Source organism: Medicago truncatula, chromosome 7 (assembly GCF_003473485.1).
Source record: "Medicago truncatula cultivar Jemalong A17 chromosome 7, MtrunA17r5.0-ANR, whole genome shotgun sequence".
Taxonomy (NCBI): domain Eukaryota; kingdom Viridiplantae; phylum Streptophyta; class Magnoliopsida; order Fabales; family Fabaceae; genus Medicago; species Medicago truncatula.
In genome coordinates, this window is record NC_053048.1 from 39,172,510 (window position 1) to 39,197,442 (window position 24,933).

The 24,933-nt window shown below is 33.9% G+C and overlaps 3 protein-coding genes and 1 long non-coding RNA gene across 4 annotated transcripts; 2 read left to right on the forward strand and 2 right to left on the reverse strand.

The window, feature by feature from the left end:
- Positions 1 to 610: 610 nt before the first annotated feature.
- On the forward strand, positions 611 to 3,294 carry LOC11427063 (clumping factor B). The gene is made up of 2 exons (XM_003624456.4): positions 611 to 1,116; positions 2,024 to 3,294. The coding sequence occupies exons 1-2, from the start codon at positions 799 to 801 to the stop codon at positions 2,909 to 2,911; spliced, it is 1,206 nt and encodes a 401-aa protein (XP_003624504.2). The 5' UTR covers positions 611 to 798; the 3' UTR covers positions 2,912 to 3,294.
- Positions 3,295 to 4,497: 1,203 nt separating this feature from the next.
- Positions 4,498 to 5,379, forward strand: LOC11440996 (F-box protein At4g22280). The gene has a single exon (XM_003624457.2). It carries the CDS (start codon positions 4,498 to 4,500, stop codon positions 5,377 to 5,379), a length of 882 nt encoding a protein of 293 aa, XP_003624505.2.
- A 3,705-nt stretch (positions 5,380 to 9,084) lies between these two features.
- On the reverse strand, positions 9,085 to 17,741 carry LOC11438560 (histone-lysine N-methyltransferase, H3 lysine-9 specific SUVH4). Its single transcript, XM_003624458.3, has 16 exons — positions 17,581 to 17,741; positions 16,896 to 17,489; positions 16,452 to 16,595; positions 15,975 to 16,040; positions 15,621 to 15,675; positions 15,329 to 15,438; positions 14,970 to 15,143; positions 13,491 to 13,589; positions 12,964 to 13,062; positions 12,148 to 12,197; positions 11,969 to 12,060; positions 10,692 to 10,851; positions 10,514 to 10,619; positions 10,239 to 10,421; positions 9,899 to 10,132; positions 9,085 to 9,499 (listed from the first exon to the last, which is right to left on the reverse strand). The coding sequence occupies exons 2-16, from the start codon at positions 17,481 to 17,483 to the stop codon at positions 9,386 to 9,388; spliced, it is 2,274 nt and encodes a 757-aa protein (XP_003624506.2). The 5' UTR covers positions 17,484 to 17,489; positions 17,581 to 17,741; the 3' UTR covers positions 9,085 to 9,385.
- Positions 17,742 to 21,181: 3,440 nt separating this feature from the next.
- Positions 21,182 to 21,923, reverse strand: LOC120577145 (uncharacterized). The gene is made up of 2 exons (XR_005643200.1): positions 21,442 to 21,923; positions 21,182 to 21,350 (listed from the first exon to the last, which is right to left on the reverse strand). It is a non-coding gene; the product is annotated as an uncharacterized lncRNA (long non-coding RNA).
- Positions 21,924 to 24,933: the final 3,010 nt, after the last annotated feature.

Consider the following 24,933-nt stretch of genomic DNA (forward strand, 5'->3'; position numbering starts at 1 on the left):
GCAATATGTGGCATCTTTTTTTGGAATCGGCTTGGATTTTCTTTAGTTGAGCCGGCAAATTTAGCAGACCATTTTTAGCAATTTAGTTAGATGTGTGGTTTTCAAAGATTCATTCGGCCTTTTATGCGTTTAATTTGGTTCTCTCATATTTGAATATGAAAGAAAATGAATAAGAATATTCGACAACAAATAACTTTAGTTGCCCCAATTGCTCGATAAAGTTAAACTACAATTTATTTATTTTATGGTATGAAGGAAACAATTTACTTTGTTGTGCGTGGGTTACACTATGCAACTTTTCTTATACTCTTATCTCTTTTCCTTCAACTTGATTTTGTCCTTGTAATTAACTTTATGTGTTCTATTTCGACACATCCTGTACATGATAAAACATTTGGTTGATTTTTAATATATATTATTTTGACTTACTCAAAAAATACTAATATCGACCACTTAAAAACTTATTCATTTGCCATCGCCATTAATATTTGATGGATTATGACCAATTGGATAAATGTTAACACTATATTTAACATTGATATTTTAAAAATAATTATGAATTTTCAAAATTTTATCGTATCATTCATAAACTATGCTTCCACCAATATAAACACATAAAATTTACGGATGTGGTGCCTAGGGTTATGAGATTTGATCCCTATATATAGTCGGCTAAATCTTCCGAAAGACTCTTGAATTGGACTTGTCCAATAAGTTTCAGAAACTATATAAATCAAATAAATCTCATTCTTTTTAATTCTTGAACGTGCAAATCAAAAATCAAGAATTGAATCAACCATGGAAGATAGTTTCAGAGTTCGAGCAGAGAGAGCCTTCGGTTCTCTTCCAATCCCTTCTTCCGCTTCTCTTTGGTCTCTTTCCGAAGAAGAAATCAAACCCGAACCTAAACCCAAACCCAAACCCGATTCCGAACCTAAACCCTACCCTACTTCTTCTTCTTCTTCTTCTTCCGGTTTCAAAGTTGAGCTTAAGAACGAACTTGACGACGAAGAAGAAGATGAAAACGCTGCTGGTCCATCTAAACCCTCCGATTACAATGATGAACAGTGGGAAATTAGGTCTTCTATTGGCCTCGATTGCACCCTCGATTTTGAGGTACCCTTTTTTTTTTTTACCCCTTTCCATCATTATCATTACTTTTGCTTCTTTTTTGAATTATTATTTGAAAAATGCTATCTTTTAACATTGCTGTTGTTGTTATGTTCTTTAATTTGAATTTGGCCAATTTTGTTTATTTGATTAGAGGAACAATACTGTGAAAAATAGATTGAAGTGGTGGTCTTGAAGTAATAATAAAGATTATGCTTTTGAAATTCTAATAGAACCAGTTTCACTCAACTTATGCCCTGTTTGGTTAAACAAATTAATTTGCAGCATATAACACAAGCACTTATCATGATAAGTAATGTATGTATAAGCTATTCATAGAACCAATCAACCAAACAAAATTAATTTAATCTGTTTTTGTACTAGTTGAGTTGTTTTCATAAGCTATCTTGGGGAATTTATGGAAATAAGTTGTAAAATAGCTTATAAAGATTCCTTAAGCTGTTTTCATAAGTTATTCAAAACAGTTTCACAAATGCTTATGCCAATAGATAAGCTCAAATAAGCCAATCCAAGACAGGCCCTTATTAGAGCAATCAAAATTTGCTATGAGGTTTTCTCTTCTAAATTCAACATTTTCCTTTAGAGGGTGATATTGTTAGTCTTGATGACAAAATTAATTGATGATGATCCAACAAATCTGCAATTAGTACACGGGATATAAAGTTATGTTTTCTGGTTTAAGAATACTTTCTTTATTATTCTTTGATAAAGTAGAATGATAAATTTGAAAGAGCTAAATTCAGGTAGTACTTACCCTTCTCGTTTTTGGTTGCTTTGAATTTGTGTTTCTTGTTTTATATTGTTACTGTTTGTTGCAACTTGCAATTCTTTTCATTCTTAAGTTTTGATTGAGACTAAAAAAGAAAGAACTTGACTGAATCACTTTATGCAGGATGAGGAGGATCATTATGACAAACAGGCTCTTGGCAAAGAGGGCAGGGGGGATCGTTTGTATATGAGCGAGATAAATGAAGATGGAATCGGTATAAGTTCTCGTGCGTTCGGAGATTTTTCGAGAGACCCACGGGCTAATCATACGGCTGCTAGGATTAAGCTGAAGCAGGATGCTGAAGCAGCCAATCAAATTGATACTTTGCATGTCTCTGAGAAACCTACACCAGACATCGCTGGTGGTGGTGGTGATGCTGTTAACCCCAAGTCAATTTTGAAGAGTAAAGATAATCCTTCAGAGTCTAGGCCCAATAAACGTGTTCGGTTTGATTCTGAATGTGATGATAGAGATGGAAATGATGATGAGGATGAGAAGGAAGGAACCAGGGATGTTCGCATGAAGACCTCCTCAATGGAAGAGGATGCAGCTTTAAATCAGCCATCAAAGTCACAGGAATTTGCTTCTGCAGTTCCTGATTATATCCGCAATCCTTCAAAATACACACATTATACTTTTGATTCTTCAACTGACATGGATGACAAAGCAAATAAGGAGGCATACATGAGTTTCCTTGCACAGATAAAAGGTTCAAATGCGTCACAGGCAGATGAGGCTTTGGATGACCTTCCATCTGTTACCTTTATACCGAAGAAGAAATCTGGTGATGTTACTATGGGAGAGAATAAGCTTGAAGTTGGCAAGGAGGGCATGAATAAAAAAGCCTTCCCTGTTAGCATAGCTGCTGATGATGACACTGAAAACAGTGATGTATGTGCAATGGAGGAGGATGAACACGAAGTTATCGAGGATACTAAAAAGAGCTCTCAGAAGTCGAACCGCAAGTACAGGAAGAAAACCGATGACGACTTGGAGGAGCCTACTGTGTAACTGTGGAATTAGCTTCTAGATTTGTATTATGTTTGGAATTGTCGTAGGCTCATAGCTCACCTGCCACCGTTAGACTCCCGTGTCTCCAAAGTGTAGTTTCCAACTTACTACGTGGTGCCACCGTGGTTTCCTTCATTTCCAAGCTTTAGCTTACATGATTTGTTATAATCAGACTTGTTGCTAGTTATTTCTTTCCTTTCAAATTTGGGGTCTTCTTAGGCCAATACATCCTTTTTCATACATTTGTGGAAAGACATCATGTGCCTTGATTTGTCTGGGAAAGTTATGTAGTTTCTGTAACTGCTGTAGCCTGTAGGTGCAAACTTCAAATCGACTAATCAAACATAATAATTTGAGTGGAGATTTAAGAAACTTTTTGTCAAGAGCATGTTTGCTGTGCGTAAATTTTTACTGTGTCAAAATTTGGCGATTGCATACTATACTTCCTATAGTGGGCAACCCTTTTCGGTACCGCTCTATGAATCTTCAACATGTAAAATGCAATACCAGAGAAAATGAAAAATTAATCTAAGATTGATTTAAGTTGTGCTAAACATACTTCATTTAATAACTGTGTTAATATTTTGAAAACAAAAGTTACTGGTATATGCACTTAAAAGTGCTGGCATCAACGGCTGGCACTGGGGACCAAAACCATTGATTACTTTGGAGTGAGATTCCAAGTCTGCTCTGGTTCTCATCACTGATGATACTCATAAGTTTCATCCTTATGCCATTGCTTTTGATCAAGTTCAAATGTGTATGAGTATCTCTTGGTCAACCAACCTCATTCATTCATCCTTTGGGTGGTGATTGATTGGCAAAGTTTGGTGCTAGCATGAATTGTGGATGTATAAAGATATGGTACACTGCTGACTGCTCCACCTCAAATAGCTCAAGCCTCGTTTTGGCAAATGCCTCTGGCATCATTATGTGGTGTTAGTTAGTTGCTTTTTTTCTTTTGCATTTTTGCCTCGATCAATAAAAATAATATTGGTGTCACGTACACCACACTAGGAGTCTCTTTCTCATTTTGTTTGTTGCACAAAAAGTCTCTCTTCCTCATCTTCTTCCAACTTTTCTTCTCATGTCTGGGTTCCTTTCCTCTTCTTTACAAGAGAGACTCTTATTCACAAAGAAGAAAGTTATTTTTTTCTTCAAGGACAACTCTTACGTAAACATCTAACATTAGAAAGAATCAAAAGCCATAAAACTACAATGCAATATCTTAGGGTTGACGTTTGAGGGGAGAGCGATGGCAATATTAGTGAATTGTTTCAATTTTCTTTTTCTTATGTGAATTTTTTCAATTTACTTTGTAGATATTAACGGCAAGTACACATTGGAAATCCACCTTATTAGAAGCATACAGAGAAGGTGTATGTAACTGATAAATGAATGGGTGCATGGAGAATGCTTAATTAAAAAACAGCTTGAGAACACGCACGCATGAATGACTATAGCAAATACCATTAAAAGCCTTTCCAAGTTCCAATTACTATTTGATAAAAAAATCAATACATAATGAATTTCATATCACCCTAAATTACTACTATCATTTTCCCTGACACTTCTCCTCAGAGAAAATGAAGAAACGAAAGCTTGAACATAACAGCAATAATAGTGAAAATCAAGACAGACTCAGTGATTTATCTGATTGTGTTTTACTTCACATACTCTCCTCTTTGAACACCAAACACGCCGTTCAAACTTGCATTTTGTCCACAAGATGGAAGAATCTCTGGAAGCGTCTTCCATCCCTTGCGTTAAGGTCTTCAGACTTTAGAAATGTCAAGAGATTCGCGAAATTCGTGTCTCGAGTTTTGTCTCTTCGAAATGACTCAACCTCATTGCATACTGTGGATTTTTGCCGCACTGCAATCGTAGAGCCTTACCTACTCAAAAAAATTGTAAAATATGCTGTTTCGCACAACGTCCAGCAATTAGATGTATCTGTTGCTGGTAATATGGAATACTTTCCACCTAGTTTCTTTTCTTGTCGGACTTTAACGTCTCTTAGTCTCGACCTTTCCGATGGCCGTAGAATGTCTTATGGTGGAAAATTATTTCCTAATTCTCTGAATCTTCCAGCATTACTCAACTTGTCTTTATATTCCTTCGTCTTTTGCGTCGGCAATGATGGCCGTGTTGAACCTTTTTCAGCCTTAAAAAGTTTGAAATGTTTGATCATTAACAAATGTGAAGTTCTGGATGCACGGCTCCTTTGCATATCAATTACTACACTTGTCAAGTTAACTATACTTATGCATTATTATGATCCTGAGAAATCTTTTGGAATCGAGCTATCAGCTCCAAGTCTTTGTAGCTTTGATTTTAGGGGTATTCCTGTTCAGAAACTCTACGGGAGCAAGAGCAATCTCTCTTCTATCAAACATGTGAAAATTGACGTAGAAATGGCGTCAGAGATATGGGGATACTCATTTGGTTCTACTCGACTGGCTGCTTGAGCTTGTTAATATTGAATCACTAATAGTTTCTTCAACTTCTCTTGAGGTACTTTACAAAATGGTTTGGTTCAATAAAATTTTAGCGGTTTCATTTTTCAGTTTTCATTCTATAGTGCAAAAACTTTTTTCTTGATACATTTTTTTGTATTAATAAATTTTGTCAAAAATATGATTTGCATAAATTGATCCTAATTCTTCCTGATTGATTAGGTTCTTTCCTTGGTTCCTGATTTATTGAAGGTGAAGTTGCCTTCCTTGTGTAACTTGAAGTCACTGAAAATAAGAAATTACCTAACCATACCTGATGGAATGGTCGACTTTTTGCTTCAAAAACTAGTTACACGCGTTATCTTGTTCTCCTTTTGTCGCTGCCATCTTGTTCTTATTGTTGATATTCTAACTACGTTGTAAATATATTATAACTTACTCTCTAAGCTAATAAACCTAGAATATTATGTAGAATTTTCTTTTGTAAATAAGTGTATAATCTTCTATATAATTGACATTCTGTAGTGGTATTCAGTCACAACTCACAAGGTTTTTGGTTTCCAGCATATGTCTATTTTCTCTCTTATTCAACATGGTATACATAAGCTACTGAGGGACAACCCCACATCTACATCGTGCTTATCTGGAGGACCCATTGTTCTCCAATGAGAAAAAATTTCGGCAAACCGTTATCCAATTCTGGCTTGCCCCATCCTTTGCTTCCATTTTCCGTCCGCACCACTGTTGTCATCATAATCACGATCTCCCGCTATTTTTCGGCTATTCCCTACCACTATCGTCTTCGTCTCCTTGAGATTGGTCAGAACAAAAAGCCACTCCTTCGTCTCCAGCACTCTTAGAACATTGCACTAGCCGTTTGAGTGCACATTTGTTGATCCATAGTATGAGTGCACAAAAATAAAGGGTAGCTATTTTCGTTAGCTACGTGACAAAATATGAGGAAATAGGTAATGACATGAGTTTTGACATGGCAGCACGATGTTATCTGTTACGCATTGACAGATGCATAATTGCTGACAAGAGTACCATGTAGATTTATGTGTCATAAAGTTATTCTACGAGTTTAGATAATCACGGTGCTTATGCTTGGGGTATTGTTATTATCATAATGTATTTGTATGACCATTTTGTTTGAGGTCAATTTGCATTACACAAACAAGTTGTTAAAAATGTTTTAACTCGTAATGTTGCCGAGTTAAATTGTTTGTAAAATTGAATTTGAGTAAAATCGGATCTTGATTTTAGCTTAGTTAACATATAATAAACTCTTTAAAATCGACTAAATTGAAAGAAATTATTTTATCCAATTTTGAAGAAATTAACTTTCTTTTTTTTGGATAGTTTTTAAATTTTTAAGAATTTTTGAAACTTATAAAACTGTTTTTTTTTTTTTTTTTTTTTTTTTTTTTTTTTTTTTGTGTTTTAATGAATTGGATAAGTAATTCATGTAGATGATACGACCTCCGTATTTTAGTATTTTATTATATATCACTATTGAAGTAAAATAAGAATATATGTTACTTTACAGTATTAATAAAACATTAATGTTTTTTTCTTTCTATAATACATTTTACTATTTATTACTCTATATTCTTCAAATTCTTTTTTTCATGTCATTAATGAATGATAATTTTATAAAATCATTCATAATTTCTCTTTTTCGTACGATATTAACTACATTTTTTAACAATACGTGTGAAAGTCATAAAATAAACTAGAGTGTTAACTCTAATTTGGCTAGCACCTCTGATATGCAGGCCCAAATTTAGCCAACAATTCTAATATTCCTCCTGCCCTAGCAGAGACTATATATCCAGATTGAATTTGTGATGCCAACAGTGTTTGAGGGTAAGGATGGAGGAGAACAAAATAACAAAGCAAAAAATGATATGCCATTGGAACACCATAAGAGACATATTGCTTATGAGGATCATAACTTCAAGGGGTGACTCCAATCTCCCATGTTATTTTGAGTACTCGGGTTGATATGGCTAGTCAGAACAAGGACATACTCTTAGAAGGACACCCTTCAGTTGTTGTTGCGATTGAAGAGAGGGAAGAGTTATGTATGATATTGTTTTTCCTACACTTGACAAGCATTCTATATATGATTGAGACTGTAGATATGCAACCTCAGTTTGACAACATTGTGTTGGCTTCCACAACTGTTATATTCCCTCAAAGTAAACCTACTACTCTGAACCAAGATCATTTAGTACCGGTTTCTGATCAAGAAGATTTCCTGAATCAGGATGCTTAATTATCTTGTTCTTAAGACATTCCCCACTCATAAGCTGGAGTGAGTTTGCCAGATATAAACACTGCCCTAGGTGATGAAACTGTAGCTTTTTCAAACTTGGAAAGTTCTAATGGTTTAGATGTGCAGTTAGTGTCCATACACTTAGTTGAAGAGGTAGCTAATATGCAGTAGTACCTGATATGTCCCTTCACGCAGTGAAGCTACAATGAAGAGTGTTAGAGTCTCTTTAGGGTGACTTGTCCTCTGAAGAGCAGGAGGAAGCTTTTGAGCAGAATTAGTACTTGGTTGATAATGAAGAAGATAAAAAAAACTTCCGCTATTTATGTCTCCACAAGACATAGAAAGAAAGTCAAACTACAAAGGTCCAGAGGATATAACATTGATTATATCCAAATCTAAAGGGTGTCCACAAAGACATACCAAATGAACCTTGTGGATTTAAAAACTCTTTTCTACTATAGAGACTTAATAGGTTTTCTTAGTTTACAACGGGATTCAGTCCCCTCATTCTTTTATATTCTTTTTCCCTTTTTGATTAATAAAAGTTTGGTTTTTTTTTTTTTGGTACACTATAAAAAAGTTTGGCTTTATCAACAAAAAAAAAATATTATGGTAGTTGGTTATATTTTTGCTTTATAATTAAGTTGATTTTTTTATGCAGGTTGTATTATAACTGGAAAAACCGACAACGGTTAACTGCCGCTGGATTTTTTAGTCATTTATTTATGTTTCTAAGACACGTCGAATGTCAGAACAGCAATTTTCTTGTGATTGAACAAAAGGAAGAGTTGTGATATTGTTATTCCTAATATGTGATATTGTTATTCCTAATCTTACAAGCCTTATATGATTGAAACTCAACCGATGATATATGAGCAGTTCATGAAATTTGAACTAGATAGCGCAAAGGATTGTCAACAAAATGCTTTTTAATATTTGTTATCAAATAGTTTTTCAAATAACACACCTCTTTCAATATTTTACTGCTGCTAAAACTATTATCCATTCACCATTACTCAATTTTTATGCAGAAAATATGACAAAATCCAGCAGCGTAATAGTTGCACTGTAGCAGGTACACAAACTAAAGGGAAAAGGTTGTTTTGGAATGAATAATTTAGTTGTGAGAAGTAGAAGGAAAGGGAGAGTAAACAATGGAATAGACTAGAGGAGTAGAAACCCCAGCATAAATTAATTTAGTTGTGAGAAGTAGAAGGAAAGGGAGAGTAAACAGCAGTTACGTTGGGTGGTAAATCTCATGTGGCACAATAGATGCAAGTGTCTTCATAAACTATGTTCATTAGCTATCAACCTCTCACTAAAACTCATTCGCTTATCTGGTATATCAATGAAATGAGAGCGGATTTACAACAATCTATATGTAAACGTTAATCATCATATCCCTCCTTTATATAATTGATAATTCATATACCTCCTTTATATAATTGATAATTCATATACTCTTGCTGATAAAATGAAATTTGCTTCGCTTCAATACTGTTATTTTCTCAGCATCCAAGTTATAGAGTTGTGTTATTCAATAAATAGGGCTACTTCGAGCAAAATAAAACCTATACAATTTCATTTTTGGCCCAATAAATATACTGCAAATCAACCCAGGTATAGCAAGAGCACTAGGAAGTTATAGGAGACCATGTGTTGATTTGCACCAAAAAATATGCCCTTGATAACCGTCAAAAAGATCTACTACTTATATCTCAGAAAAGGACATGAGATTTAGAATAATCGCTTCCTGCAGCCTGTAGCTCCACAATAGCACGCCATTTGCTTTACCTTCCCATCAGAGTCCAGGACGCTATCAAGCGCATAGCCATAGTCATATGTCAGCTCCTGCAAGCAAACACAGATTTAAGACATTTGACAAAAAATAATACAAACAACATTTCCCTCCCTCTATTTTCATATGTAAAAAAAGAAACCCTCCTAATTATGATCTCGCTCCAAATGGAATTAGAACGAGGGGCCACTGAAGGAAGAAAGCATTCTCACTGAATGGGGGATTATGTTTCTTAAAGGTAAAACTTCTCTAATTTAGAGGAACACAAAATATGAATTGGAGAAAAACTTTGGACCTCTTCTACTGAACTCCCAATAATTTGTAATTATTTTTGCCGTTTGGCAAAATAAATAATTTGTATAACATAATGTTGGGTAGGACCTAAAGAACTAAAATGATTCATTTAAATGATATAGGATAAAATCATATTTAGACTACGTAAAATGTGTTACCTGTAAAGGGGGTATGTTGTCAGCGGCAAACAGCACCACTCGAGCCAATCGCAAATCATGGTGTGTGCTCAAAACACATTGTACAAACAAATTAGGCTCACAACAATGGTTTATAAACCTAGCAACATTTCCAGTAGACCCTGCATCAATGCAAAACTCTGGTGCACTTTCAGAATCTTGGTCATCGTATTTTTCCAGCAAACTTGAAGCATATGCTACATTTTTTGACCGCCTCTGACAAAATTAAAATCAACCAAATAGACAAGACAAAAGTTCACAACACAAAAAAGAAAAACAGCCAATAAAATAGAACTACTGAAGGTTTCATAGAAATGAGTACCTCCCTTTGACCAAGCCCCTTGATTGTTTGCAAGCAATCTATCTCAAAAATATAGTTGTTTTCCAATACACTGTCTACGTCTTCAGTCCTACCAAGTATTCCAGTGTACTCACAAACCGGTGCACCAGAAGGTATAAAATCCCAGGATCTAACAGCCCATCCTTTCTTTGCAGTACGGAAAACCTATGTAATAATTTGATTGAATACTCAAACTCAACACTCCATTGTTTATAACTAATATTAATGTTCATGTAAGGAAATAAATAGTGTACAACCTCCAGACGATAGTGAAGTCCTCTTTGAGAAGTCCTATTCACACACTCAGGACCACAGCCACAATTGGGACCACATTCAAACACAACGTCTTTAGCTTCAATTAATCTGTCAATACATAAGAAAACATTAATATTGCAGCAAACATAATTTAAATAGCATCTCGCCGAAGTTTCTAACCTGCCACCATCTTTAGATACATAGGGAAATTCAGAGCCATTGCGCTTTGCACATTCACAGGTGTTTGGATCAGTACATTTGTCTTTGCATTTGCATCCAGAGGCGCTCTCAGGAATTTTTACGCCTTTTGCAACCTTCAGAGACTTCAAATATGTGAAACCTATATAATATTAAAATATCAACCCAAAGTATGCACAAAGGGAAAATTTGCTTTCATAATACTCAGTACAATGGCAAAACAAATAGCTACCGATCACAACATTAAATGGGAAAAGCTCAAGTACCACATTGACTAGTCCCTAGAGATGAAGCATGAAAAAGGTGAATATAGAATGAACATCAAAGCTAAGAGCTACCCCGACAATGTGCTTAAACACATTAAATATATATCACACCTTAAACACATTAAAATAGCAGAAACAACTCACACCTTGACCCAAATAGTTGAAAGGGGTGGGAATAGGCTAGGCCGAGCTAGGCTTTGCAAGGCCTAAGCCTGGCCTGCCAATTTTTGATGAATGCATAGGCCTGGCTTGCGGCCTGTCATAGGCTTGCTTTTTAGGCCTAAGTCTGGCCTTCTGAAAGCCTATACGGCCTGCTAGCCTGTTTAAAAGCCTATATCATATAAACATTTTTAAATAAGCAATGTGATCTAAGTTTAAACAAACTAGCAAACTAATATATCAATTGGATTAAACTCTCTTTTGATAATCAACATGAGATTTTAGGAAAGTTGACTATATATTGTTCCATATTTCAATTCTAGTTTATAATAAAACATTTAAATATGCAAAAAATTAATGTATACTAATAAGCTTAAATTACTATAAAAGTTAACAAATTTTTATTTTGATTCAAAGTAAAAAATATAATATAATAATATTATTCATTTGTACTTAAATAGGCCGGCAAAATAGGCCTAAGAGGCTTTTTGAATGGCCTGTGGCCTGGCCTTTTAAGCTAAATGGGCTTCTAAACAAGCCTAGGCCTTCTCTATTTAAGAAAAAAGTCAGGTCTGGCCTAGCCTGTCATAGGCTAGGCCATAGGCTCCTGTAGGCCGGCATGGCCTATTCCCATCCCTTGAAATGATGTCCAAGGGCTACCATGATAACGATTACACACAGTAAAAGTATATCCCATCACTTAACATAGCAGAAAAACTCACACATGGACTCAATAATTAGAAATCCTGGGAAGAACCAGGGTGTATAAAAACACAAGCAGCCCATCAACCCAAACAGCAGGGAAATCAAACAAAAACCACAAACTCAACTTGCCTGGGGGCGGCGGAACAGGTGGGTCATCAACCAAATTTGTAGCTGGAATGGGCACAGCTTCCTGACCGTTAGTGATATCATCACATATCAACCTAAGCAAAGTGAAGCAAGGATGTAAGGACTAAGGAATATATAATCAGGATAAACTATATAAATATTCAATTTACAAAATTAATTACCCTCGTATTTCTGCTGTAGACTGAGGTACACGTCCCATTGTGAAATAAACCTGTAATCAAAGGAAAATAAGCTAAAACCCTTCAAAGAATACTTCAGACAACAAAATCAACCAAAAGGAAACAGGTGAAACAAATCTGTAGAAATTAAGATAAAGAGAACCGTAATCTGTAAGCCAAACTTTTCTGTTTAAAGAATATGTAAAACAACATACTAATGTGTGGTAATCATCAATAAAAACACAAGCCAGTTATAAAAACCAATCTCATTCAGTTAATACAACATCTAAATATTTGTATATCTTCAATGAAATTATTGATAAAAACAGTCAATGGAAATACAGGTCAATTATAAAAACCAAACTTTCAATGAAATTATATAAATTATAGAAATTAAGATAAAGAGAACCGTAATCTGTAAGCCAAACTTTTCTGTTTAAAGAATATGTAAAACAACATACTAATGTGTGGTAATCATCAATAAAAACACAAGCCAGTTATAAAAACCAATCTCATTCAGTTAATACAACATCTAAATATTTGTATATCTTCAATGAAATTATTGATAAAAACAGTCAATGGAAATACAGGTCAATTATAAAAACCAAACTTTCAGTACACACAACATCTAAATATTTGTCATCTTCAACATATTTCCAATTCCAAAAATAAAGGGGTAAAAACAAAGTATGGGGAACCAAAATGAACAAGACAACATGGGAGTTATAAGACGACGAGAGATGGGTATAGAAAGTCTAATATTTGCAATAAAACATGGTAGGAAGCAAAAAAAATACACAAGTAAAATTATTATCAAACCTGATTTGTTGTTAAAGTAGGCTGTCCTTCAACCCTCCTGAGACGAAACTTGTATACTGTGAAGCCAGATATTCCCTTCTCTGCCCAATAGCGGTCAACCTGCAAAACCGGCACTAAATTTTTAAGTGTAGAATTATTGTTGTTGATCAGATAATCGAAGGAGTAAAGGTAAAAAAAAATAGTAATAATACATGTGCATGAAATTATCACAAGCATAGCCTTCAATTTTCAATCAACAACTATTACCCAACATTTGAACGCTAATGCAAGCAGTCTCAATTTACAGGGGTGTCAAATTACCATTATAGAAACACAAAAGGTAAAGTAAAAGATAAAAATGTAAAAGACAGGAAATACATTGGTTTTATGAGGGCAACACATATTTTGTTAAAAATTGATAAGATAGAAACCATATTTAAAATATTAAGATTCAATATTTTAAGCTGTCTTTATAAACACATTTGCTAAAGGAGCAGATTATTATGCCTGTTGGAAACATATTTAAGTAAAGTCGTCAAAGATATTACCTTGTACAAGCCATCATATGTATAGACTTTACGAGTGTAACTGCTACGTGAGTCATGACCTCGAATCACCCTTACTGGCACCTTTTGATCCCAGCAGTTCTACAATTGAGTTCAAATCATGTTAGATGTGCCTTTGTAAATCAATTAGAGTACTATGGTTTTAGAGAGAGGAGTTGTGCTAAAAAGCATGAGTATGTGAATACAAAAGTAAGGTTCAATGGTGGATTATTTCTACTTTTGTGTATTAAAACTGAATAGGGAGGGATTTAATTTGATCAAGAATATAAAATTATGAATTGTTGGTACCATTTGGCACGGATAGAATAATGATTGTCATTATCTCTGCCATAGTTTTAAAACCCGGCTCGGACCGGTCGAACGTGAACCATTGGTATGGCAGGTTTGAGTGGCAAGTTGGATCGGTCATTTAATTAAACTGGTGTGAACCGGCGTGAATTGGGGAAAACCGGTAACTCGGCCGGTTTACAGAACCGGACCGAGTCTGTCAATATTTACAAAAAAAAAATAAAAAATGTAGGCGGAACAAATAGTTTAACACTTCATCGTCTTCAGTTAGCCACTGCCATGCTAGGTTTTGCATTTAAAGGTATCGATTCACTGTATTTCTTTTGAAGGAGGAGGTAGAAGATGACTAGTTACTACTGAAATAGGAAGAAAAAACAGGATTAGAAAGGCATCAGCGTTTCTGTGAAGAGATAATAAAGAGCCAGATATAGTCTGTTCATTTTATAGAAATAACCAGCACTAAGTGAAAACTGAAATCTTCAAAACTTGGAATAATAAGTGAGTGATATGGATTATTTGGGGAAGTGGTTTTCATTCTTCTAGGCGGTGGGATGACATTGGACACTGTGTGGCATAAATGATATACAGAAAAAGAATAGTCTGTAGCTATGTATTGTTATTGGTTAGTGTACAGCATTAAAGAATAGTAAAATACAGTACATTTTAAATTGGACGAACTCATATACGAAGAGTTGTAGAATATATGACTATATTCTAAAATATTTTAAGCGGCTTGCAAGGGTGTTGATTCCTAAAAAATAACATTATGCTTGACTAATAACAAAATGAATTGGAAAAGATATGGGAAGTGGTTGCTTCCAATGAGATCACACAGCTGGTTCTGGATCATACCCAACAAAACCAGTGGGTAACCGTGATAGGGAGGAAGAAGCAGGTAAAGGGAGCAGAGGAGATAGCCAAGCTAACAAGGTTGGGGTACCGAGCAGTGAGCAGGATGCAGGGCATGCAAGAGGGGGTGACAATACATCAATACTAAGTTTCCCTCTTTGTACTATTATACCAAACCGAATAATACACCTAAATATTTCCCACAAACCAAAAATAAGTGTTGATCATGTAGATAGCATAACTAAGAACCAACTTTATCACTAAGAAAGCAAGGAATTACTGATAATATTCACAAATGCATAGAGCAACCATTTAAATGCATACCTTGAGTGCTAAATTACCCCGCTCCAACTTTTGATCTTGAATTTGACGCTTATTACCGGTCAAATTATGCCCACCTTGACCAGTGTACACAACATCCTCAGCATTATCCAGATCATCTTCATACATGCCTGAAATAACAATTGCCACAGCAACTGGGAGTTTGAGCTTGGGGTACTGCAACAACAAAAGAGAAAAGGGGAAAAAAGAAAGAGGTTTATAAGAAACATTATGGTCAAAAACCTATTAATAATGATCATATGATTTGTGCAGAAAAATGATGATCATATGCTCGTTAGAGATCTTTTGGTTTTAAAAATTAGGCTACTTTGTAAAAACAGGGAACCAAGAAGTTGAATTACCGTTTTGGAATAAGATTGGCCGATAAAATCAATGCCATTTAACCAGTGGCTATGAAAACCAACTGCAACCATTTCAGCACGAGAATAGAACTGATATCCAACCTCAATGCCTTCAATCAAGAGAAATTAAAAACACTAAATAAGAACAAATGGCACATTAATTATTGAGGAAACATGTAACTGTCTTATTATAAAAGATACAGCATCAGCGTTGAGACAAGGAAATCACGTCAACTATGCTATAAAATTTCAAAAATATAAATATAAATGCAACACAGGATGAGCTACAAACCTGGAATGCTGCCAATTCTTTTGTCAGGGTACAGTATCTCCTTATTTTGCATCATCTGTCAGACCTCCAATATGAAGACAGTGTTAAAAGAAGACAAGTGTAGATACAACTAAACAAACTATGATTCTGGCTTTGGATTATTTTGAAAAAATAACACACTTTTGATAAATACTTAATAAACATTAAATTTAATCATTTCACCAATATCAATTGTTACCAAATCAATAAATTGTATCTTACATACATTATCAACAAAAAAAAAAATCACTTGTAGCTCTTAGTATATATCATGTCTTTGAGACAAATAGTCATGATTCTACTCAAAGAAAATGAAATCGGTGAATTTTCACTTGCCTTGGTTATGGCTTTCAGATCAGGTCGCTTGGCAGAGTGTTGTTTTTCTTTAGGTTCTGCATCTTTCTACACAGGATGAAACATAAAGTTTTGTAAGTACTGCATAACGATTTATTTAAACAAACAAAAAAAATCAGTAAAGCAGCTCAAGCCTAATCCTCAGCATACAACAAGAGTGGCTAATGTGTGACATTGAAACACCCTAGGCACTGTTTTGACAAACATCTTATTTTAAGCTTATAACATAAGTGCTTATAAAAAAAACTATTTCCGTAGCTAAAGATAAAATGTAGTTAAATTGATTTTGAATAACTTATAAGCTGTCTTGAATTAATTATAAAAATAAGATAAAAACAGTTTATGAGCATGTCATAAGTTGTTTTAATAAGTTAACTCAAATAAGAGTATTCAAACAGACCCTAATAACAAAAGCAACAACTTCCACACCTCCCCACCCCCAACTGCAGAGCGCTTTACCTTAGTGGACTTCTTCCCAGGAGATTTTTTAGGAGATTTCTTCTCAGGAGATTTTTTAGGAGATTTCTTTTTAGAAGCAGATTTCTTTCCACCACCTCTCTTCTCAATTTCAGCGTTATCTTTAGCAACCCTCGCCTCCTCCTCCTGTACATTCCAAAGATATATTACTGCAACCAATTAATAACGAAAGGAACAGAAGAGAGACACAAAACCCTGGTTGAATAAACAACTAATTCACAGCTTATAGCACAATGGCTTATCATGAGAAAACCTTATGTATAATTTATAAGCTATTTGAGATATTTAAAATGAAATAATTTATAAGCTTTAAACTGTTTTCATATGTTCTCACAAAACGTATACCAAAAGATAAGCTCAAATAAACTAATCCAAACAAACCCTATATGAAAATCATAAAGAACAGAAAAAGAAAGAAACCTTTACCTGAACCAAATGAAGATAGTGCTTGTTAAAAGTCCTAATAGTCTCCTTCACCTTCGCCGTTGAGCTCTTATCACTCAATGCACCGCCAGCATTTTCAGTTTCAGCAGCCATTTTCTCATTCCAAACCTCCATCAGCTCACGTTTTTCATCCGACGCAGATTTCCTCTTCTTCGTCGGTTTTCCCTCAACAACAACATCTTCCTTCTTCTTCTCCGTCGTCTCTTTCTCCTCAACAACCTCCTTAACCACACTCTCCCTACTAGGACTTCTCCTCACACGCTTCCTCGACTTCACCGGTGAAACCTCAACCTCGTCGGATTTCTCTTCAGCTTCTACCCCCTCAGCTTTCCGGCGAAGCTGAATCTCTTCAACCTCTTTCTGCTTAGCTTGAATCCTCGAACTCGATCTCCGTTGCAACGACATTGGTGTCACCTCCGTCGTCGTAGCATCCTTAGATTCATCTCTCAGCTTCTTTCCACCGTATTTCACCTTAATCTTCACCTTAGGAGTCATTGAAACCTTCAAAAGCTTCGGAACAACACAATCATTCGCAACGGAATCGCGAATCTCCAACGATTGAGCCACCATGTGAACCTGCACAACAAAAATCAAAACCGATTAACATAATGCTAGTGAAATCATAGATTCAAAGATGAAAAAACGCTTGAGATTGAAGAAAATTTACAGCAGAAAATGGTATTCTGAAAGGTTTCTAGGGTTTGAACTTTGAAGAGAGAGAAAGAGTGTGAGAGAAAATGAAGAGAAGAGTTTTTTGTTTCTTCTCGTGAAAGTGTGATGATGAAAATGATGATGCTAACTAATATTAATAGCTCCACTCTCAAGGTTTTCAAGGAAGCGCCATGCCGAATTTTCGGGAATTTACTTTTCGTACTATTTTTTATTTTTATTTTTATTTTACGAATTTTTCGGGATTTGTCTTTTTCCTATTCGCGTTCCCGCTTCGTTTATTTTGATCTCCTATTCTCGCGGTACTACCAAAAAGTAACTATGACAAATCATTCACTGCTTCGCGTTATCATGTGGTTGAGTTAGGTAACTTATTGGCTTGTTTCTATTGGATTGTTTTTAAAATGTGATAATATGATTTCATCTTTGTGGTTTATTTAGTACCGTTAGGATGCTTTTGACCGTCTGATTAGATTTGATGGCTCATTTATTGCTACAGTGGATTATTTATCTTTGATTGCACATTTAGCGTGTTCGTCTCATATGATCCAAATGCAATAAATTTTAACTTGTTTCATGGACTGTTGGAAGCTTAACGCTATCGAAGAATGAGATAGAAACGGGAAAGCCACTGATTAATAATCTTTTTTATCGCTTTTTTTTTTTTTTTTTCAGTTTTAGTTCTACTTTCTATTTTCAACTTCATAAATGCAAAAAAGTGACAGTTTTAGACATACTCCTATCGAAAACTGTCATTATTCCTTATTTATTTACATAGGGGTAGGTCTAAAACTGTCATTTCTCTGCGTTTTTAGAGTTGAAAATAGGAGGAAGGACTAAAACTACAAAAAAATATATATAGTTGACAATTTTGTTTGATTTGAAGGAGACGTGATCATTTTCGTGAGCTTATCGAAATGTGATGACCAAAAATGTGATTCAGCCTTAATAATTACAAGTGACGCTAAACTATTTCCTATTAGTACCTTGACAAGTTTTACTCATTAAACAAATTGATAGGGTAGTTAAGGTATATAAATCTATATTTGGCATTTTAAGTTTCATTTAATTAATTATGTATATAATTTATGTTGGGATCACATACATTTTTAAATGAATGAACCTAAAAAGTTAATTTTGCTTATAATTGGTAATAGAAGGAGTAACTACTTAGTATTTGAATTTATAGTAGTGTTTAAGCATATCAAGTATTCCCCTCCTTACTAAATTATAGTAAGTTGTGCATGCATTTATTAAAAATGTAATTAATTTTGTATGAAAAATAAATATTATGGGTTGTTTTACAAAAATATCTTTAATAAATTGTATGAAAAAAAAAAGTAATGAATAGTTGAGGATGTATCAGAAAAAGTAAAATTAATGTTTTCGGAACCGAACCAATGGAACAACCACAAAAATCAAAAACTGCAAAGGTTCAGGTGTATTCGGACCATTTTTCATTTAACGATATGGTTTTTATTTTACAAATCGAACTAAACCGCTATGTAAGAGAAACGCTAATTAAATTTATGTCACCCCAACCTAGTAGTCATATTCAATAGAAATTTTTTTACAATAACATATTTTTGTCATAAAAGTTGTATCAAATAGTTGTTCAAATATCATTGCTCTTAAAAAATTTGTATATTTAATATTCAAACAAATTCAATTGTTGGCACTGGTTTGTTTTGACCCATTTATTTTATGTCATTCTTGCAAAAGAGTTTGGTTATTCGATACAATTGGTTGATTAAAAAAATCTAACATAAACAATTCATGAAACATGTTTGCAAATTTTATTTAGATTGTATTATTACATCATTCACCGGTGATATAGATTATGACCTTGTGAACTATCTCTAGTAATATGATAAATAGTCTAAGGTTGTAAGAAACGGTGGTGGTATGGATTTGGACCTCTTGGACTAAATCTTGCAATATGATAGGCATTCCCATGTTGTAAGAAATTGTGGCATGGATCAAGGCCTCCTGGACTCGGTCTTGAAATACGATGAACATTCTCGAGTTGTAAGCAATTGTGGTGGTGTGGATCGGGACCTCCTGGACTCAACCTTGCAATACGATGAACATTCTCAGGTCGTAAGGAATTGTGGTGGTGTGGATCGGGGCCTCCTGGACTCAATCTTGCAATATGATGAACATTCTCAGATAGCAAGAAATTGTGGTGGTGTGGATCGGGGCCTCCTGGACTCAACCTTGCAATACGATGAACATTCTCGGGTCGTAAGGAATTGTGGTGGTGTGGATCGGGGCCTCCTGGACTCAGTCTTGCAATACGATGAACATTCTCAGATTGTAAGGATCTAAGGTGGTATGGATCGGGGACTCCTGGACTTAGTCTTGTAGTACGATAAACATTCTCAAATTGCAAGAAGCCGTTGTGATTTGGATAAACACCTTTCAAATCATTTTTTACAACATTATCTGGAAAGCGGACAATTGCTTTGACATTGCTAATGAACAATGTTGAAAAGGCAACTCCGATCAAGACTATTGTGAATAATGTCTTTTGCAAATCTGCCATCTTCAAGCACTGATTTGAATACAATTATGATATGTGTATTTGTGTCTCTCTCTATATATACATATATGGATATGATCAAATTATACTTAATGAGTCATATGAAACTTTGATATCTTGATGTTCACCAATAAGGCAATTAATCGCGATCCTCGCTGACAAGGTAATGTTTTGAATTGGTCGAGAAAAAGAAAGAAGATAAATCAAAAAATCAAATAGCATTACCTTATTACGAGATTCTATTTTTTTACTAGAATTAAGAGCATTACCTTATTGATTTTTATCTAGATTCCTTTTTTTTTTTTTACCAAAATTAAGAGCATTGCCTTTTTTTAACAAACTAGAAAGAGATACATTAACAACAATGATTCACCCCGCACAAGGTGTGCAAGGGGCAAATCACCCAAGAGTATTTACACTAACAAGGTATAGCCACCGCAAGGGAGCACCACCAAGACAAAAACAAATTACAAGTGGACACTCATACAAAGAATAATTAAGGTGTTGCCACCAATCATTATAAGTATAATCAAAATTCACCTGTTTTGACTTCAACCATAAGAAAGAATTTAATTTGACCTGTTCGACAAGAGTAGAAGGATTAGAAACCATATTATGGTGCAAACCATTTTTTTTCACGGAACCTGGCGGCAGGGACGAGTTCCAAAACGTTTGGTAATTACAAGGGTTATTTCGCAAGAAAAAAACTTACAGGGACTAAAACCAAAAACGCGCCAACTTACAGGGACTTTTTACTTATTTAAGCCTTAATTAAATTTGAAGAATTCATATAAACCCTCAAAAACTCTCTCCAATACATTTTTTGAGTTCCCCAAATTGAAGAGGATTTTGCATTACGAAGAAAAATAAACCTCCAAAATCTTTCCCTCTCAACATCATCTATTTCTTCTACTTGCTCATTCCTTTATTTTTTTTCAAACCCCTCGTCTTCTTTCCCCTCCAAACACAAAACCTTAATGACTAGGTAATGAGGATAAATTCAGATTTAAGAATTAGCTTTGAATTAAATTTAAGTTAGTTTGAATATAATTTAAAGTGCAACATGCTAAAAATTGTGTAGTAAAATTTAGAGCTAGTGTTATTTTACAAGAAAAAACATTTATTTGATTACTCTTTACACACTTCCCCCACACTATCATACTTGGCAAATACCTTCCACAAGTCAATTCCTCCATTTTCTTTGCAGCTGCTCATGAGGAAGATGGCTTCACACAAAAAGAAGAAACATGAGGCCAATAAGCTTGTTTATTTATTTGGTATAATATTTTACACACAAACAAGTCCAAAGTGGCTTACACAATTATATTTAACGGTTATGCATTCGATTAGGACCTGTTGGGACCAGTCTTTTTGCGGTATAACCACGTTGCAAGGTGCTACGGTTTCTTGTATATAGACCTTCCAAACTTTCTCTGAAAACACGATCAACAATATTATTATTAGGTTGTAAGGAATAACGTTGTATTGAATTTAAACCTGTTGGACTCAAACTAGCTTTTTGGTGAAAACTATGAGGAAGAGATGGACTTAGATTATTCTGCATGTCCCTGTTGCATTCACGTTTCATGCATGTTGGTTTTTGAGGAGGATGGTCATTTGTTTGAGGGGTTGTGAAGGAAACATAGCGAGCTGCAATTGTTTTTGCATTGTTAGTGATCAATAGTAAAAAAACAAGACCTTTGAATATCGTCAGAGGAAAGATTCTCTGCAAATTTGCCATTTATGAGAAAATAGTTAGAATACAATACTAATATATAGCCCTAATTTAGTATTCGCCTATTATTTTGGAGGATGTATGAAAATCATATCTTCAATTTTTTATTATTTTTTTCAATTGTGGTGGATAATGACTACTTTAATATTATTAATATACAAGAACGAAAATGACATATCTAACATTTGTTTGGTTGGGAATAATGACAACAATTTTATGACATGTTGTTCGTAAATGACATGTTTTTCAATAAATATGCAAACGTGTGTGCATGAAAATGGAGAAAATGACAAGTTTTACAATCAATCAGCAGTTGACCTCCATTTGAATTTCCTTGAGTAAAAATAATGTATACCGTTTTTTATGGAGACCACTTGAAAATTTACACATAGGAAATTCTAAATTCAAACTTAAATAACTATGAACTTTAACCTAATAATTTCGACAATGTCAATTGAGATACTCCATCCGTTTCAAAATACATGTCCAAGTCAACCACTTTACATATGCCAATGCACAATTTTGACCGTTAATGTCTTTAATTATCTATAGCAAAAAATTATAAAAATTTAACATTTTGAAAATATTTATCGAGACAAATCAAACAACATCTTACATACTAATATTTGTATTTATACATTAGTTAAAAAGTATGGTCAAAGTAAGTCAAGTGAATAATGCACATTGCAAAAATTTGACATATATTTTGAAACGGAGGGAGTAGGTCTTACTAACAACAATGTACACTCTTTTAATTTTGACCATTTTGACAATCAATTTGGAGTTTGGACTTCACTTATGCTTTGGTTGCGGCTGAGAGGAACAAGTAGATGTGGTGTAGACACAGATGGAAAGATACGATGTTGACCGTTGACACATGCATTGTTAAAAATTTGAGTAATAATCATTTTAAGGAAAGATTGTCTTGATAGGCCCTTTTTTGACATGTTATTTTACATACAATCATCTCTTATTATCTTTGATTCTCCCCTCTTGAATGATATGATGAATTTTTGTTATGAGACGATATTTTCTAAAATATAAAAACCGACGAATAACTCTTTTGTACAATTGATTAAAAAAAAAAACTCTTTTGCACCATTAAGCATCTTAAACTAAAATTGCACCTAGTAACATCCCAAAACAAATCCGATTGCACCCAAATTTGTTTAAAATTTAGTTATAATACTAAAATTGCTCATGTTCATATACATTTTTCTAAAAAAAAAAAAAAAAACTTTTTTAACTTTTCATTCCAATTATTTCGATGATTTTACATGTAATCTGCGACTAAAGGCTTATAATTGCACTTGATTGTACAAACATAGGTGGCACTTGTTAGTTGTTATCCAATATATGTGACAAGAATTATCAATCAAAGTAGCGAGCTGCTATTAATTGTTACCATTGCATTTAGCTCTTGTGTTTCTGAAATCCTATTCCTCAATCATGAGGATAGAAGAATATCACACTCTATCATCATAATCTTCTAGAACCTAGATATTTGGAAACATCTAACCGATATTGTTTTTTAGGAAAATTCTATGGTGAAGTCACGAAAATGATTTTTCTGGTGAAGTTAACACTATCAAAAATGTTGTGAGTAACACCCCATTGTTTGTACAATGACATCAAAAGTTCAGTCTCCATAGTATCATCAATTCATCAGACTAACAAGAATACAGTTAATATAATTTTATCCTACCTTATTTTAAGTGTAACACCCCACAAAATGTAACACTTAAGACTATCACATAATATCATCAACACTGTTTGCATATTAAAGATGCCAACGATAAAATAGTACATGTAAGTCCAAGGTGTTGCAAGCATTACTAGATGAATTATTATTAATCATGAATCAATAATCAACAATTTAAAAATGAATCAAACATTAAGATTAAAAGTAACTTTTTTAAAAAAGTCAGTTTCCTGACTGCACCGTAGAAGCTCCTTTTTTTTAATGTGGCATTAGGAAACACAATGTCATCTAGGTATATGGACATTGTATTTAAGATGATTGATTTTGCTATTCGGACAGGATTAACGGTGTAATGCCCTATTTTAATATTTATTTATTTTATTGAGTTTAGAGTCTATTTTTATGACTTATGTGATTTATATGATTTTTGTGATGTGTTGTTGATTTATTAAGTGGCTTATTTTATTATTTAATAGAATAAGATTTGAAAATAAAATAAGATTAAGTTGTGGGGGCTGTTTTGGAAATTAGAAGAGTTTAGTGGAATAAGTGGAAATATTATGTTATTTGGTGTAGAAATATATATGTTATTTGGTGTGAAAATATTATGTTATTTGGTGTAGAAATATATATGTTATTGGTGTAGAAATATATATATTATCTGGTGTAGAAATATATTTCTTATTTGGTGTGGAAATATATATGTTATAGAAATATATTTGTTATAGAGATATATTTGTTATTTGTTATAGAAATATTTTATATATATATTAGAATAGAATATTGAGACTTGGATGGCAGATTTGGAAATAAGAGAAAATAAGTAGGTTAAGGATTTATATAAAAGGGGAGAGTTAGAATTAGAAAACAAGGATTACGTGAAACCTGGTTTTGGAGAAAAAGGGAGAAAACCAAGAGAAGAGAGAATTCAGAGAAGAGAAGAATCTTGTGAGAAGAGGAGCAATCTTGTAGAGTCCGATCATCTAATTTAAGGTAAGGGTGAGACTAACTTTCTCTAATTCTAAGTTGTATAATTCTGAAATTGAGTTTAGCATGTTGTAGGTTGTAGTTATGAGAATTTGAGAATTAGGTTTTGAAGTTGTAATTGGTTGTTAATAGAGTAGAAAATTAGTTGAATTTGTGTAGAAGTGATGTTCAGATCATGAGTTATTTTTAGTGCAATGTTTTATATGGTTTTGAGTGTCTTAAAATGTATAGAAATGGTTAGACAAGTTTTTGGATCAAATTTGGGCATATGGAAGTTAAAATTGGGATTTTGGGGTGAAAAGTGGATTTTTCCCGAGTTGTTCTCTGACAGCACGTCCTCTTTAATGTTCTTGCGTCTTTTTCACACGTTTCTGTTTTGAATTGG

Excerpts from the sequence above, each read along its gene's own strand:
- LOC11427063 (XM_003624456.4), top strand. The coding sequence starts at position 799 with ATGGAAGATAGTTTCAGAGTTCGAGCAGAGAGAGCCTTCGGTTCTCTT. Across the intron at positions 1,117-2,023 it reads ATTGCACCCTCGATTTTGAG|GATGAGGAGGATCATTATGA; the intron begins GTACCCTTTTTT and ends CACTTTATGCAG.
- LOC11440996 (XM_003624457.2), top strand. The coding sequence starts at position 4,498 with ATGAAGAAACGAAAGCTTGAACATAACAGCAATAATAGTGAAAATCAA.
- LOC11438560 (XM_003624458.3), bottom strand. The coding sequence starts at position 17,483 with ATGGTGGCTCAATCGTTGGAGATTCGCGATTCCGTTGCGAATGATTGT. Across the intron at positions 16,596-16,895 it reads ACTATCTTCATTTGGTTCAG|GAGGAGGAGGCGAGGGTTGC; the intron begins GTAAAGGTTTCT and ends TGGAATGTACAG. Across the intron at positions 10,133-10,238 it reads AGGGGCTTGGTCAAAGGGAG|AGGCGGTCAAAAAATGTAGC; the intron begins GTACTCATTTCT and ends TAATTTTGTCAG.